Genomic DNA, 14,374 nt, shown 5'->3' with positions numbered 1-14,374 from the left:
CATTGTGAGCTGACCTCTTGAATGTTTGACTCGGACAAATAGAAAGGTGGATTTTGTTCGGTTAGTGTTTTGGGATAGAATAATTGGATGGCTTTCCAATCTGTAGATACTAGAGACGAGTGTCAAGATGTGCTTAATACTGCGGTCTTGAGATCTAGTTGGGTGTCATTTAGGCAAGTGTCCGTGAGAATCCAATTTCCAGTAGTTCTTCTTTGGACTTTATGTATATATATCTATATCTATATCTATACTAATATAATAAAGAGAGAGCCCAAACCTTTGAGGCTGGTAATCTCAGGAACCACAGCACCAATCACAACACCCAATACAGCGTTGGAAACGGCAGTTGCAGCAGAAGGACATAGGCTATGCAGTCGCCCACCATATACATTTAAAAGGTAAAAGAACCGTGCCAGCAAAGTAGTCCCTTGTGGGCGTGCCTGCGTTGTGCTGTGTGCGTGTGCTGGGGGCGTGACAAATGCTGGGGGCGTGTGGTACGTTCCGCCCTTCATGCCATGTCTCATATCCTGTGCTAATCCCACCCTGCTCCCTTTAAATACCCCTGCACCCCATATTCATAACCCACCCTTACTCCTTAAAATACCCCAACACCCTTAAACACTAACCCATCTTAACCCTATAAATATACCCTGTACCCCAAAACCCAAACCTATCCCTAGACCCTAAAAATACCCCTGTACCCCAAAACCTAGCCCTGAGCCCTATAAATATCCCTGTACCCCAAAACCCAAACTACCACTGTACCCCAAAACCACCCCTGAACCCTAAAATACCCATGTACCCCAAAACACAAACCTAGCCCTGAACCCTTAAAATACCCCGTACCCCAAAACCCAAACCTACCCCTGAACCCTAAAATACCCCTGTACCCCAAAACCCAAACCTAGCCCGAACCCTAAAAATAACCCTGTACCCCAAAACCCAAACCTACCCCTGAACCCAAAAATACCCCTGTACCCCAAAACCATATCTGAACCCTTAAAATACCCAAACACCCCAAAACGTATACCTCAGTACCCCAAAACATATACCCCTATACCCATACTTTAGAAAAAAAACCTGCTTTTACTATGCATGCATTTACAACGAATTTCATTGTAAATGTATGCGTGGTAAAAGCATATAAAATGTAATGCCATGCGTTATAATGGCATTGCGGAGTCATGGTACTTTCGTAATGAAAGTATGCGGAGTGATGGTATGCGGAAAGAAAGTTGCGTAATAATGGGTGTTTACCCTCCCCCGGTAAGTACATTGGTGGCACGGCGGCCCACACCTCCAGCAACATACTCATATTTTTTCACCACCCATTTGAAAAATGCACAGGTCTCTCTCATTGATGGCCAGCACCGATATACACTTTTAGACACACCTCCCTCCACAAGTTCTAGAATTACGAACTTTAGAGCTGGGGAGCTACGTTCGAATCTCGGCATCAGCTCAACATCCTGTGATTCCAGGCAAATCGCTTTGTCTCCCCGTGCCTACCACGAATGAATGTGTTCTTCTGTAATGTAAATTGTGCTCATGCCATGTTGTCGAGTTCGCGCTATATAATATTGCAAGGAAAAATAAAGTAGGAAAACTGGAGTTCACACACTACTGAACTCGCACTCTTAAGTGCATCAGCAGTGCACTGTGAATCGGAGCGTTTCACAGGCCTGTCACAGATAAGAAATGCTATCAAAACGAAATCCTACAAAACAATATACTACTGGGCGGCAGCAATTCATACCCGAAAAACGTCGGGACGGGCTGCTAGTTGATTAATAAAGGCAGAGTCTTGATATATTTTACTGGACATGATTATCATTTTCCTTTCACAGTATTGAGTGTATTGCAGTCAGCCGTCTTGAATTGTCAGTGAGATTCTTTTGTCCTGTCTAACTGCAGTATTTGTGGATATTCACTAATCTCTTTTAAGTGATCCTTGTTAGCTGCTTATTACAGTGGTGCTCGGTCTTGAAGTATTATCCCTTGGAGCAGCTTCTCTTCAAAAGCTACATACCACAGTTCTATAATAAACCCAACAATGGAACAACACAACACTACACACAACCACGTTATGTGTGACGCACCTCTCCAGGCAACACGCCTACCCTCCCAAAGTAAGACTTAAACTACGAGCTCCTAGCTCTCTTGGTGTGCATTTCCACTACCCCTGTTGTCCCCAAGGGGCGATCCTAATGATCAAAGTAATATTGTTTTGCCCACTGTGGATTGCACCACGTCATATAAGTAACAAAAACAGAATGTATTAATGGATTGAGAAATGTCCATCCACAGTAATAATCAGATTTCAAGTTTTCTTTTGTTCTTCTTTATTCATACAAATTTCATCAGGCTGTCTGATGAAATTTGTATGAATAAAGAAGATCAAAAGAAAACTTGAAATCTGATTATTACTGGATGGACATTTCTCATATAACAGTTCTTTATATGGAGCTTATCCACTATCAGACTGAGAGATCTGAAGTTGCAGACCCTGAGTGTTGAGGGGCAGGAGGCATTGGAGCCCCTGTTATTAATAGAGAAAATAGTGGAACATCAACTGCCACTCCTTGGGGTACAGGTGGATCTTTAGAGGTTAGTCAAGGGGATAAAACCTTAGTAGGAATAGGCACACTTCTGACCAAAAAAAGATTGCTAAGGACTGGAGATCAGTAACACCACACCCATGAAGGTTTGGCTGAGGGGGGTAGGCTGATGTTCAAAGATAGAGGAACCAATTTTTCAAGCGAGAGCTTGGTTGTGTAAACATGGGGAAATTTGAGAGCCATGGTAGGATAATCCTGTATTCTATACCACCTCTCTAGACTGTCTAGCGTGGTCAAACGTGAATGTTGGTGTGCGGCACAATTGCACTTTATTTTTGTGGTGGAAATGCTTTGCATGTATGATCTGCCGTTTGCACGAAAACCAATAAAAATGTTTTTTTTTTTTAATAAGAAAATTAACCGAAGCTTATTGTAGCCCTGCTGGCCTTTCATAGGCACCTTTCTGGCTGATTTCCTGTTTACACCTAGCCAGTCTGACATGGCTCCCTTCTTTCCTTGTGCAGGCACACAGTTAATCTGCTTGTCAACCTACCTCTGATGTGCCTGGACGTGCTGTTGACACCCCGGGTAGAGCATGGCTCTGTGGAGTACATGGGCATGAATATGGACACTGTGGAAGCGCTGCTGAATTTCCTGGACCGACGGCTGGACAGGGTCAGTGAATGCCATGAACCGGTGCAAAGGGGCAGGACTTCTAGCTCATCACTGCCCTAAAGAACAAAGGACACACAAGAAATATACAGGGTCCTCTGTCAAATTTAGACACACCTGGAGGCTCAAACATATACAGAAGCCCTTAAGTAAGCACAAGACAGACATAGATGCACCCACACAAACACGCATGCTCCCTGCACTTACTCTTCCTTCCCATTCCCCCCATGCTAGAGTCAGGCAAACACAACCATCTTCTAGATACCCACTGGTAGTTTAGGCACACAAATATCACTTGGGCAAATGCTGGAGCCTAATTAATTCAGGGGGACTCTCAGATACACCAAAAATACTTCAGGCCCACCTAGGGGGACCCACGGACACTTGAATGTGCCTGCAGATTCTCATAGGGCATTGCAGTGCCCCAAGGCCCACGCAAGAAATCTCAGACAGTCACAAGAGGCCTAAACGTGGGCAGAAGTCTCAAGTCCGGCTATGGAGCATACACAGATTATCTTGAGGCTCATAGAGGTGACCGAATGGCACATGCTGAGAGTTCAGTCCCACAGGGGCCACAGTCCTTCATGGGGAATGGTGCACATGCAGAAACAAAAATAAAAATGGGAAAGATCATCATTCACAGATTTGGGGGGGGCTTCGGATACACCAAGAGATATCACAGGTGTTCCTCATATGTTGAGCATGTCCTTTAGATATACATCTGAAGCCAATAGATCCCTAGGCACAAAATATGGAACACAAGTCACACATACATATATACATACTGACACCCAAGTAGACCCCTCTCCACCAACAGATAGAAAATGGCCATGGCATACAGACCTTCCAGGCACATGGGTGGGTCTGATTCATTGCTGCCTATCAGACGTGTATCAAGCGCTCTGAAATGCCTATAGATTGTTCTTAGAAACATATAGCGGCACAATGAGCGACACATAGCTGCCTTAATATGTACATAAACACATGAGGAAAGTATGTACCTGAGGCTCATAAAGAGAAAAGTATGGACCACAAACCCTCACATTGTATACTAAGGACCTCAGACCTACACGTGGTATGGTAGGGGCCCCAGACCTACACATTTGATGGTAGTGACCTTAGGCATACACGTTGTGCACTAGGGACCTCAGACCCACACATTGTATATGACGGACCCAAGGTACACAAATTGCATGGGGAAGGACATCAAAACATGTAAGAAGGATTGGATCTCAAGAACACATGGAATACAGCATGGCTCTTCTACATGTATATGGGACAGTATAAAATGCAGGCACAACTTAGGAGAGTTTGGTCATCAGGCATTCTTAAGAGACAGACTGCAAATTAGCTGGGCCTAGTAAAGACTATGGACATCAGCAAGACATATGGGACAGATTACACGTAAGGCATACTTTCGTTGCAGTAGGAGCTTAAGATATACAGAGGGTATCCTATAGACCATGATTAATATAAGGGAGAGGTGTGTGAACCTCAGAAACACACAGATGACTGTGGACACCACTAGCAGACAACGGGTGATGAATGGTCCTCATGTAGTTAAAGGGAGCAGTAGTACACAGCATATAGTATGGAATGCAGGCGCATATGCAGTATGGGGTCTCTTCTGCAAAGAGATAACTTGTGGCCCTTAGGCACACATAGGAGACAGAGTTGATATTAGGCAAACATTGAATACCCTATGCACCCCAGCAACGTATAAGAAACATTACGGAACCCAAGCATATTGAGTTGACTAGGGACCAAACACACAATCACTCGCTGACACATAAGTGTGACAATGCATCATGTATGTAATGGAACAGTATGGAACTTCTCCACAAATAGGAGACAATGTGAACCTTTGGCATTTATAGGGAACAGTGTGAACCTCCAGCATACACGCTAATGGCACAGCCTGTAGGCACAAAGGAGACCATATAAACTGCAGGCACCTTGGTTCACATTAAGAACAGTACGGTCCTTAGGCACATCTCAAAGACCTTGTGATTACTTGCACGTTCACGCAGAACCTTGATGTTTGTGATATGTTCTTTTCCTCTAGGGCCACAAGCTTCGTGAGACACTGACGCCAGTGCTAAACCTGCTCACGGAGAGCTCGCGTGTCCACCGGGAGACCAGGAAGTTTCTGCGATTGAAAGTAAGTCCATGCAGGCACGCTACATTTTTAGGTCTGGCTAAAAAGCTTAGCTGTCTGCTGCATATATTGTTTAAAATATACGTCAGTGGACTTTAGATCAGTACCCTTTAACCACTTAATTTTACGATCTTGCCCTTGCAACTCCTCCTGATTTGCTTAAGCAGGTAGCATGATGTGCATTGCTCATGGACTAACATGAGCTCATGCATGGAAGTGGATTGTACATCCTGGATGCAAGCTCTAGCAGGCTGCTTGATTGGGATGTGCAGTCACGTCTTATAAAGGGTCCTTGTTTTAGAGGTAATAAAATTAGGTTTGTATGTGTACCAGGATGCATCAGGATCACCTTGTCATTTGGGATGATTCTTTGCAGATGGTGTTGTAGATAAAAAATACATTATGATTTAGAGTATGGCAGATGCAGGACATCAGTGCACTCTAATTAGGGTGGACAAGACAGCTGCTGATTTTGTTTGGCAGATGTTCTACATCTGCCAAACTCTAAATCCACTCCTTAGTGCCCAGATAATGATATTCCAAAATTGTAGACTAAACTCTAGGAAGCTCAGTTGCCCAGTGGGGCAAATTCTTCCACCACCATATAAAACTGCCTCCTAGTCCTGCAAACACTAGTTCAGCAAGGCAGTCTGGTCTACTTCTTAGTGGTGCAGGACTGAGACGGAAGGCAAGTTCAGAGTTTTAATGGTTAGCAGCAGAACACTTGGATCAAGAAACCACTCAGTGAAGTACCCAGGCCAATTTAGGTAAATCAAAAATGATGTGTTTAAAATAGGGGCAAAAGGACAAAAATTGGATTGGTCACTGCAAAGTCATACATTTTTAACAAGACAGTCCCATTCGGTATGACTTCTCCACACTGCGTGGAGGATCAATAATAGCTCCTGTTCAGTACTCAGAGGCATATTCCTTCTCCAGTCACACAGCACAACTCAAGCCTCTGGCCTTCAGTCAGGATGGAGGAACAGGGTCAGAGTCAGTTTACTTGTGCAGGCAAGCACAGTTCAAAGCTTCCAAACTTCAGACTTCCTTTGGGTGTGTCTCTGGCTTCCGGCTCCACAGCATATAGTACGCCTGGTCTTACTGAATCTACTCAAGCCAGTTGACTGGTCCCCCACCTCAACCCAAGCTGCCAACCCAATCCTTGGTGTTGACTACAAAGTCCGCACCATCCTTTGAAGAATCCCTTTTCTGCAGATATCAGTTCACAGTGAGTGTAAATTGGCTTTGCCACTCACTTTCCAGTTCCAAAAGAGAATCCTCACAAACAAGAGTGCTAGATCTGTTATAACTAGTCAATGGTTCTGATTTCCAACAAAACATGCAAAGCTTGGTTAGTGTGGGCAGCACACTCCAACCCACAGTTCAGCAGTTTCTGCCCACTTCCCATTTCTGCTCCATGCAAGGTTATGGACCTGGTTCTGTGTCCTCCCTGGTCAGATGTCCAGCTGTGCTCTCTCTAATTGGAACCTTCAGTTTCAAGCCGTGCGGTGAATGCGGGTAGATGATGTCAATCATGGACCCGCATGAAGACTGTATATGGTGCCTGATTTCGGATCACGACGTCCAGGGTCCAAAAGCTCTTCGTGAACGTGAGGCGAAGATCCTGGTTGCCAAATTAAAAGGTAAAGAGGCCAAGAAGAGTTCTAGGTCGCGGTCAGGTCGGCTTCGAAATAGTCATAGGGGCATGCTTCCAGATCAACGAAAAAGAAACATAAGAAGAGGAAGCATGGATCAAGGTACCATTCAGGAAAGGAGTCGGATTCGAGAGCGAAGTCGCCTGGTAGACGGCATCGAAAGGATGTGGTATCTCCTTCTCCGGCACCGGATCCGGAAGGTGAGGCCTTGCCCTTGGAGTCGCTGGAGCATGCACCGGCTCAGGTGTCGAATCCCTCTCCAGCTCCGTCTCGGTCTCCGGTTCAGGTGGAGGAAGAGGTTCCCGTTCCTCAGGGCTCGACGACTCCGGCTCACCAACCTGAGGAACAAGAGGAGTAGATTCCGGTGCAGCCTCATCGAGAGCAGCCAGTGGGTTCGTATCCTCCTTTTCCGGGTCCAGGACAGGACCCTTCGCAGTTCTTAAATGCCATGTATGGTGTTTATGCGAGAGCCATGTACCCCTCTGGAGCACCGGCTGGTCCCATGGGTCCTTTGGCATACAATTTGGGGGTCCCCCAAGCTTATGCTCTGGCGCCGTTCTTGCCGTTTATGCCGACGCCGCCTTGGCATCTCTCGGTGCCGCTGAAGTCGACGCCGCTTCCTGCGTCACTGGCATCCGGACCGACCTCGAGATCTTCAGCATGGTCTTCCGACTCGGAGTTCGACTCCGGCTCCGTGTTCGACGCCAGTTCCGGCTCCTTCGGAGTTGATTCCGGATCCGACGACGTCGCTTCGGAAGGAGAGGTCGCGGCGTGAAGCCCAGCGCCTTTTGGAGGAGCAGAGATATAGGGAAGCGGAGTTTGAAGAGGGTGAGCTTCAAGAATCAGAGGATTATTTTGATGATTTAAGAGAGGCAAGTGGACTGGAACTATCCCCTGATTGGTATTTAGCCTCGGTGTCTGATGCCCCTTCTAAAGATGTGGCTCCCTACCATGTGGTTATCAAGAAGGCAGCGGATCTGCTGAATTTAACTCTGCCCACTGCGGAGTATAAATCAAACATTTTGACTGAAGTCCTCCATTCTCCCTCATCTGTGGTGGAACCTATGCTTCCTTTTACTGATGCTTTAACGGATCCTATCCTGGAGGTGTGGAGTAGGCGTCTTACGACTCCTGCGGTTTCTAAGGCAGTTGCAAGGCGATATAGAGTGGCTCCTGGGGACCCAGACTTTTTGTCCTCTCATCCTTTGCCAGAGAGTTTAGTGGTGCAGGCGGCCTGCTCTAAAAGATCTGCAGGTGCTTTTCCCCAGGTACCTGGTGATAAGGATTCAAAAAAGCAGGACCAATCTGCGAAGAAAGTTTTTTCATCAGCAAGTATGGCCCTCAAATCTACGAATGCCACTTGCCTCCTGGGTTATTATATCCATGCCTTGATGGATACTGTAAAGCAATTGACCCCTAAACTTCCTGAAGAGGACAGAATTTTTTTTAATGAGGTGCTCGCTGACACTCAGGCTGCTGCTCGACAGGTCATACAGAGCGGAATGTACACAGCGGATTCTGTGGCTAGGGTCATGGGGTCTTCGATTGCCACCAGAAGAGCTGCCTGGTTGAAGACTTCTGAGTTCTCTGCAGATATTAGGCTGCTTTAATGGATTTGCCCTTTGATGGCTCAGGCCTTTTTGGTAAAAAGGCTGATGCTGCTTTGGAGAGGTTTAAAGACAGCAGGGCAACAGCCAGGTCTTTGGGTTTGCAAACTATAGGATCTGTGAGCAAAATGTATAGGGGCTTTGCAAGATCTTCTTTTCGTCCCTACAAGCAGTCACAACAGCAGCAGCAACCAAATCTGTTGTATAAATCCTACAGGGGCAGACAAAGAGCTCGTAATCGGGGACGTCAGGCATCCTCCTCCTCCGACTCCTCCTCTACCCACCCCTTCCTACAACAGCAAAGCAGCCCTAGATCCTCCATTCTGGATCATGCGGGCCCTGTGGGGGGCCGGCTTACCTATTTTCTACGGGATTGGGAATCGGTCACATCGGACCTTTGGGTTCTCAATCTCATAGAGAATGGGTATGCTCTTCCCTACGGGAAATTTCCGCCAAATTACCCTCCTTGCCAAGGTTATTGCGTGGAGGACCACCTGCTGCTCCTACAGGAGGAAGTACTGGCGCTAGTAAGAAAAGGTGCGATAGAGGTGGTTCCGGAGCAGGAAAGGGTCAGGGATGCTACTCCCGGTATTTCCTGATCCCCAAGAAGGATGGCAGACTTCGCCCGATCCTGGATCTCAGGATCTTGAACCTTTACCTGAAGCAGGAGAAGTTCAAGATGCTCACCCTTGCGCAGGTTCTTCAAGCGCTGCTGGAAGAAGACTGGATGGGGTCGATCGACTTGCAGGATACATATTTCCACATCCCCATTCTGAAGTCGCACAGGAAGTATCTGCGTTTCATGGTGGGTTCGCAACATTACCGTTTGGTCTTACTACTGCGCCTCGAGTCTTCACCAAGGTGATGGCTGTGGTGGCGGCACATCTCAAAAAGTCAGGGATACCGGTATTCCCTTACTTGGACGATTGGCTGATCAAAGCGGAATCTCCATAGAAGGTGCTCCATCATCTGCAGGTAACAACTCAGTTGTTGTACAGGTTGGGTTTTTCGATAAATGTCCCCAAATCTCACCTGGTGCCCTCCCAGGGCAACCTGTTCATAGGTGCAGTACTGGATACAACTGTATGTCGGGCATTCCCTCCACCTCAAAGGATTCGCGACATACAGGAAATGATTCCTTTGTTTCACAATGGAGCGGTCGTTCCAGTCCTGAAGGTCCTTCGTCTGCTCCGTCTGATGGCTTCTTGCATTCTGTTGGTCAACCATGCACGCTGGCATATGAGGGCGCTCCAGTGGTGCCTCCGCAGGCAGTGGTATCAGCACAACGGAGATCCCAGGGAGTCAGTCTCCAGAGAAGCTGCGGCGGATCTGTCTTGGTGGAGCGTGTAAGGCATTCTCTCACAAGGAAAGCCTTTTCAGCTACCTCCATCGGTGGCCACAGTGAAAACTGATGCATCCACTCTAGGGTGGGGTGCTCATCTGGGGGATCTGGAGGTCAAGTGTCTTTGGTCTCCAGAGGAAAGGTTGCTTCACATCAACCTTCTAGAGTTACGGGCGAAACGTTTGGCACTCAAGGCCTTCCTTCCTTCCTTCCCTTCCTGGTCAGTCGGTGCAAGTCCTGACGGACAACACGACCGCGATGTGGTATATCAACAAGCAGGGAGGAGTAGGGTCGCATTGCCTCTGCAGAGAGGCTCTGTGCCTATGGTTCTGGGTTCAAGGCCATCAGATTTGTCTGATGGCCAATCATCTGACCGAAGTTCTGAACGTGCTTGCAGACCGTCTCAGTCGGCAGTTCTCGGCCGACCACGAGTGGCGGCTTCATCCAGAGGTGGTTCGTCACATCTTTCGGACGTGGGGAACTCCTCAGGTGGACCTGTTCGCCACTCACGAGAACGCTCACTGCCCGTTATTCTGCAGCCTCCAGTATCCAATGCAGGGAGCGTTGGGGGATGCGTTTCAGTTGAGTTGGGACTCATGACTCCTTTACCTCCCTCCCATACCCTTGATTCCTCCGGTTCTGAGGAAGATTCGTCAAGACCGGGCCCAAGTTATATTGATCGCCCCGGATTGACCAAGAAAGGTGTGGTACACAGATCTTCTCCACCTCTCCTCATGCCCGCCGCTCCGTCTCCCTCTCATGGCAGATCTCCTCTCTCACTTAGAGGGGCAGGTTCTACACCCCCACCTCCAGACCTTACACCTTCATGCCTGGAGATTGAACAGGGAAACCTGAATTCCTTTTCTCTCCCACATGATGTGGTGGATGTCATATTAGAGGCCAGGCGTGATTCCACCAAATCTATTTATTATTATATTATTATAGATGGACTATGTTTGTTTCTTGGTGTGGAGAGAAGTCCATTGACCCTTTGAAGGCTAAATTGCCTGATATTCTTCAATTTGCACGCTCTTTGGTGCAGCAGGGTTTTGCTGTGGCTACGGTCAAGGGTTATCTTTCGTCTTTGTCGGCTTTTCTCTGTCTGCCGGATCAGTCATCCTTGTTTAAATCTCCTGTGCTGCTTTGTCTAGGGGTGTGCCTGTAGAGTACATTTGTAGAGCAGCGACTTGGGCTTCCCTCCACACTTTTGCGAAGAATTACTTCTTGGATTCCGAAGTGAGGAGGGACGGCCACTTTGCGCGTTCTGTCCTCCAGGATTTTCTGGTATAGGAAAGTGGACACCCTCCTCCGGGATTGGGGACTGCTGTGGGACTCTATTCACAAGGTGAGGAATCCATTGGCAGATGTATCCATCAGAAGAACAAGTTACTTACCTTGGGTAACACTTTTTCTGGTGGATACAGTATCTGCCTGTGGATTCCTCACTGACCCACCCGCCTCCCCATTGTCCACTCTTCTATACCTGATTTACTGTAATGTTGTTATTTTATTGTCAAAGGAAATGTGTATTTATAATTGCTTTTCCTGCATTAGCTACACACTGTGTGTGTTGCTTTGATTATTTGGTATTATGTACTTGGTGTGTATAGCTACTGTTGTTGATCCGTCTGTGTGCCTCGAAGGCACGGAAAAAGGGCGGAACTGATGTCATCACGCCGACGTGGGCCTATTATGGAGTCGGTGACGTCAGCGGAGCAGCGAGCGATGACGTGCTTCTATGACGTCGTCCACGTCAGCGCGAAGCTGCAAAAGATTTTCCGAATGTTGCTGACGCAGGGGGATATTCACAAGGTGAGGAATCCACAGGCAGATACTGTATCCACCAGAAAAAGCGTTACCGAAGGTAAGTAACTTGTTATTTTGTGCTCTTCCTTCTTCAAAAGTATGGAGGATCTTGAAGTCTGACTCCTGCTTGGAATGTTTGAGTTCAAATATACAGACACTTCGTTCACGCAGCCGGTTAAAACCGCGACTAAATATACAGAATACAGTCCTGAATCTGTTAGTCACAAATGAACACAGGTTACCACACTGGTTACTACTTGAAAATCTTTGGTAGCGCTTGACACTTATTGGCACAGCAGTTGAAGGAGCTGCAGAACATGGTCACTTAGTTTGACTCATCGCTCTGTCTTCCCTTTATAATGCCACTGGCTTGTAGCATGAAGGTTTGACGGTGCTAGTCTCAGGTGAGTCACCGCTCACATCTTCCTAAGTGAGGACTCCTCTGTGACAGACACAGAGTTGTCGCCCAGACCAGCATTTTATGGGGGAAATTCAACCGAACCTGTATTCGTTGCATGTATCAGTTCATACAGGTAGCCAATTAAGCCCTTCTCAGCAGGCACACACTTTTGGGCAGGGAACGAGGGCAAATTAATATTTTACTTTACACTGTACACCCACCGACTACTTTAGTTGCTTGGAAACCAACCCCTTAATAGGAGAAACATTTGTGGATGAAACGTATAGCAGTTCCAAGTTGACATTTCCCTCTCTGACCTAACATAAGATAGTTTGACCTTTATCAGAGTTTTGCTGCTCTTGAGAGTCTAGACGACAAATCAATCTACTCTAAAATAAAACGAAACAATGGGCCAGCAAAAAACATTAATGCATTCAGTTAAAGTGATTGCAATTTGTGCACCAACTGTCAGCAAATGCATTGGTATTTTGCCAACCGACCTTTGCTTCAGTTGGTTTGTTCACAAAAGACCGAATGGTAGTGGGTAGCAATTCGCAGTCCAACTTACCTCCTTATTATTAGTGAGGTAGGTTGCAAATTGTGACCCACTTAGATTGGTTGCCATCACAGGGATGTTGGCCTGTTGGGACAGACCATAATTTAAAATAAAATGAGCATTATTTTTTAATGTAGATTGTTTTCCTTAAAGGAAAATGGGACGTGTTTTTGAGAGAAAGGATAATAAAGGAAACGTTTCATAGCGCTTTTTGCAGGAGTAAGGATTGGCCTACTCCAATAAAATGTGTTTTTTCAATATTCACAAAGGGAAAGGTAATTCTTTTGGAAGCCTTCGCGTTTCTTTAAATTGTTGGTCAAATTTGAAAGTTTTGTGACTGGGTTTCGTTTGTATATTTAGGTTTAATGTTTAGATAAGAGAAGATGTGTGGTGAGAATTAAAAGATACCACATACTATAAAATAATGTAATAAATTAAAACCTGAGGTGGAGAAGAAACATTAATGCATTTCTACACTCTTGCACATAATGGAATGTCTACATTGAGGTGGGCTTGTTAATGCATATGCGTGTTTTCTGGGGGGGAAAGATGACATTTGAATGGGGTAGTTATCACATTTGGTGAGAAGAGTGACTCTCTATTATGGAACTTATTTGTTAGTTTGAAGTACTTTTGGGGGCCAGTGAATACGTTTTTAGTTGACATCCAGTTATGTTTGAGGGAATGAAAAAGCTCCAAAAGATAGAAACTGACACTGAACTTGCCTCATCTTACAGGTCCTTCCACCTCTGCGAGATGTGCGTAACCGCCCCGAGGTGGGGAACACCATACGGAACAAGCTGGTGCGCCTGATGACACATGTGGATACTGACGTGAAGCACTGTGCGGCAGACTTCCTCTTCGTTCTCTGCAAGGAAAATGGTGAGTTATTACTGCTCCCTTATCACGCAATTGTATGGTCTTCATAGCCCTTGATAATAGAGGAGTGATATGTCCAATTCATGCTACCCATCCTCGAATGTGTTTTTAAGATTTGGACATGTAGTGAAACTCATTACATCTAAGGCAGAACACATATAAATCTTGGTATTGCTCACTATCTGTGCTGCTAGGTCGAGTTATTCAACCTTTTTGTGGCCTGTGGTGGGAACGGGTTCGGATTAGTGGGACACACAAGGGCTACAGGCCTTAAACTACTGATACCCACCGTGGACACAAAACTGCTCTAGCTTTTGATCACCAGGGTAGCAAAACAAAGTGATTAATGGCTTACTCAGAGAAATTATGTGGGATTAAAGAATTAGAACTCTGCAAAATAGCACTAATATCAAGTAATTAATCACTGTCTAGCCAGTGCTTTCTCTTAAGAAGAGAACGTATTTCATTTTTCTACTGACAACACAATACTATGCATTCAATGTCACAGATGTATGCATCTACAAATCTTTTTAAAATAATTGGAGGTCTTTGGCCAGTGGTATTGGTTGAAACCCAGTCTCCGAGTCCACTAGATTAGTGTCTCCAGCGCTAATGTGGAGCTGTGCTCAGTACACTCAAACTTGTAATCAAATGTTGTGTCCCCCTGGCAGTCACAACATAGCTGTAACTGTGGCCCTCCCTGGAAGGTTAGATTATTTCTGTAGTAGGGATTCTCTG

At 46.2% G+C, this 14,374-nt stretch overlaps 1 protein-coding gene across 1 annotated transcript in view; it reads left to right on the top strand.

The window, feature by feature from the left end:
• Positions 1–14,374, top strand: part of LOC144770599 (chaperone Ric-8A) — a 403,114-nt gene that overhangs the window by 266,558 nt on the left and 122,182 nt on the right. Inside the window, exons 5-7 of the mRNA XM_078655263.1 lie at positions 3,083–3,233; positions 5,296–5,391; positions 13,495–13,639. Of these exons, the coding sequence (XP_078511389.1) occupies positions 3,083–3,233; positions 5,296–5,391; positions 13,495–13,639 (392 nt within the window). The remainder of the gene's footprint in view (positions 1–3,082; positions 3,234–5,295; positions 5,392–13,494; positions 13,640–14,374) is intronic.

The sequence above is a fragment of the Lissotriton helveticus genome, chromosome 7 (genome assembly GCF_964261635.1).
Source record: "Lissotriton helveticus chromosome 7, aLisHel1.1, whole genome shotgun sequence".
NCBI lineage: Eukaryota > Metazoa > Chordata > Amphibia > Caudata > Salamandridae > Lissotriton > Lissotriton helveticus.
The sequence above is the reverse complement of the archived record's forward strand: the minus strand, read 5'-3'. Positions and strand labels throughout refer to the sequence as shown.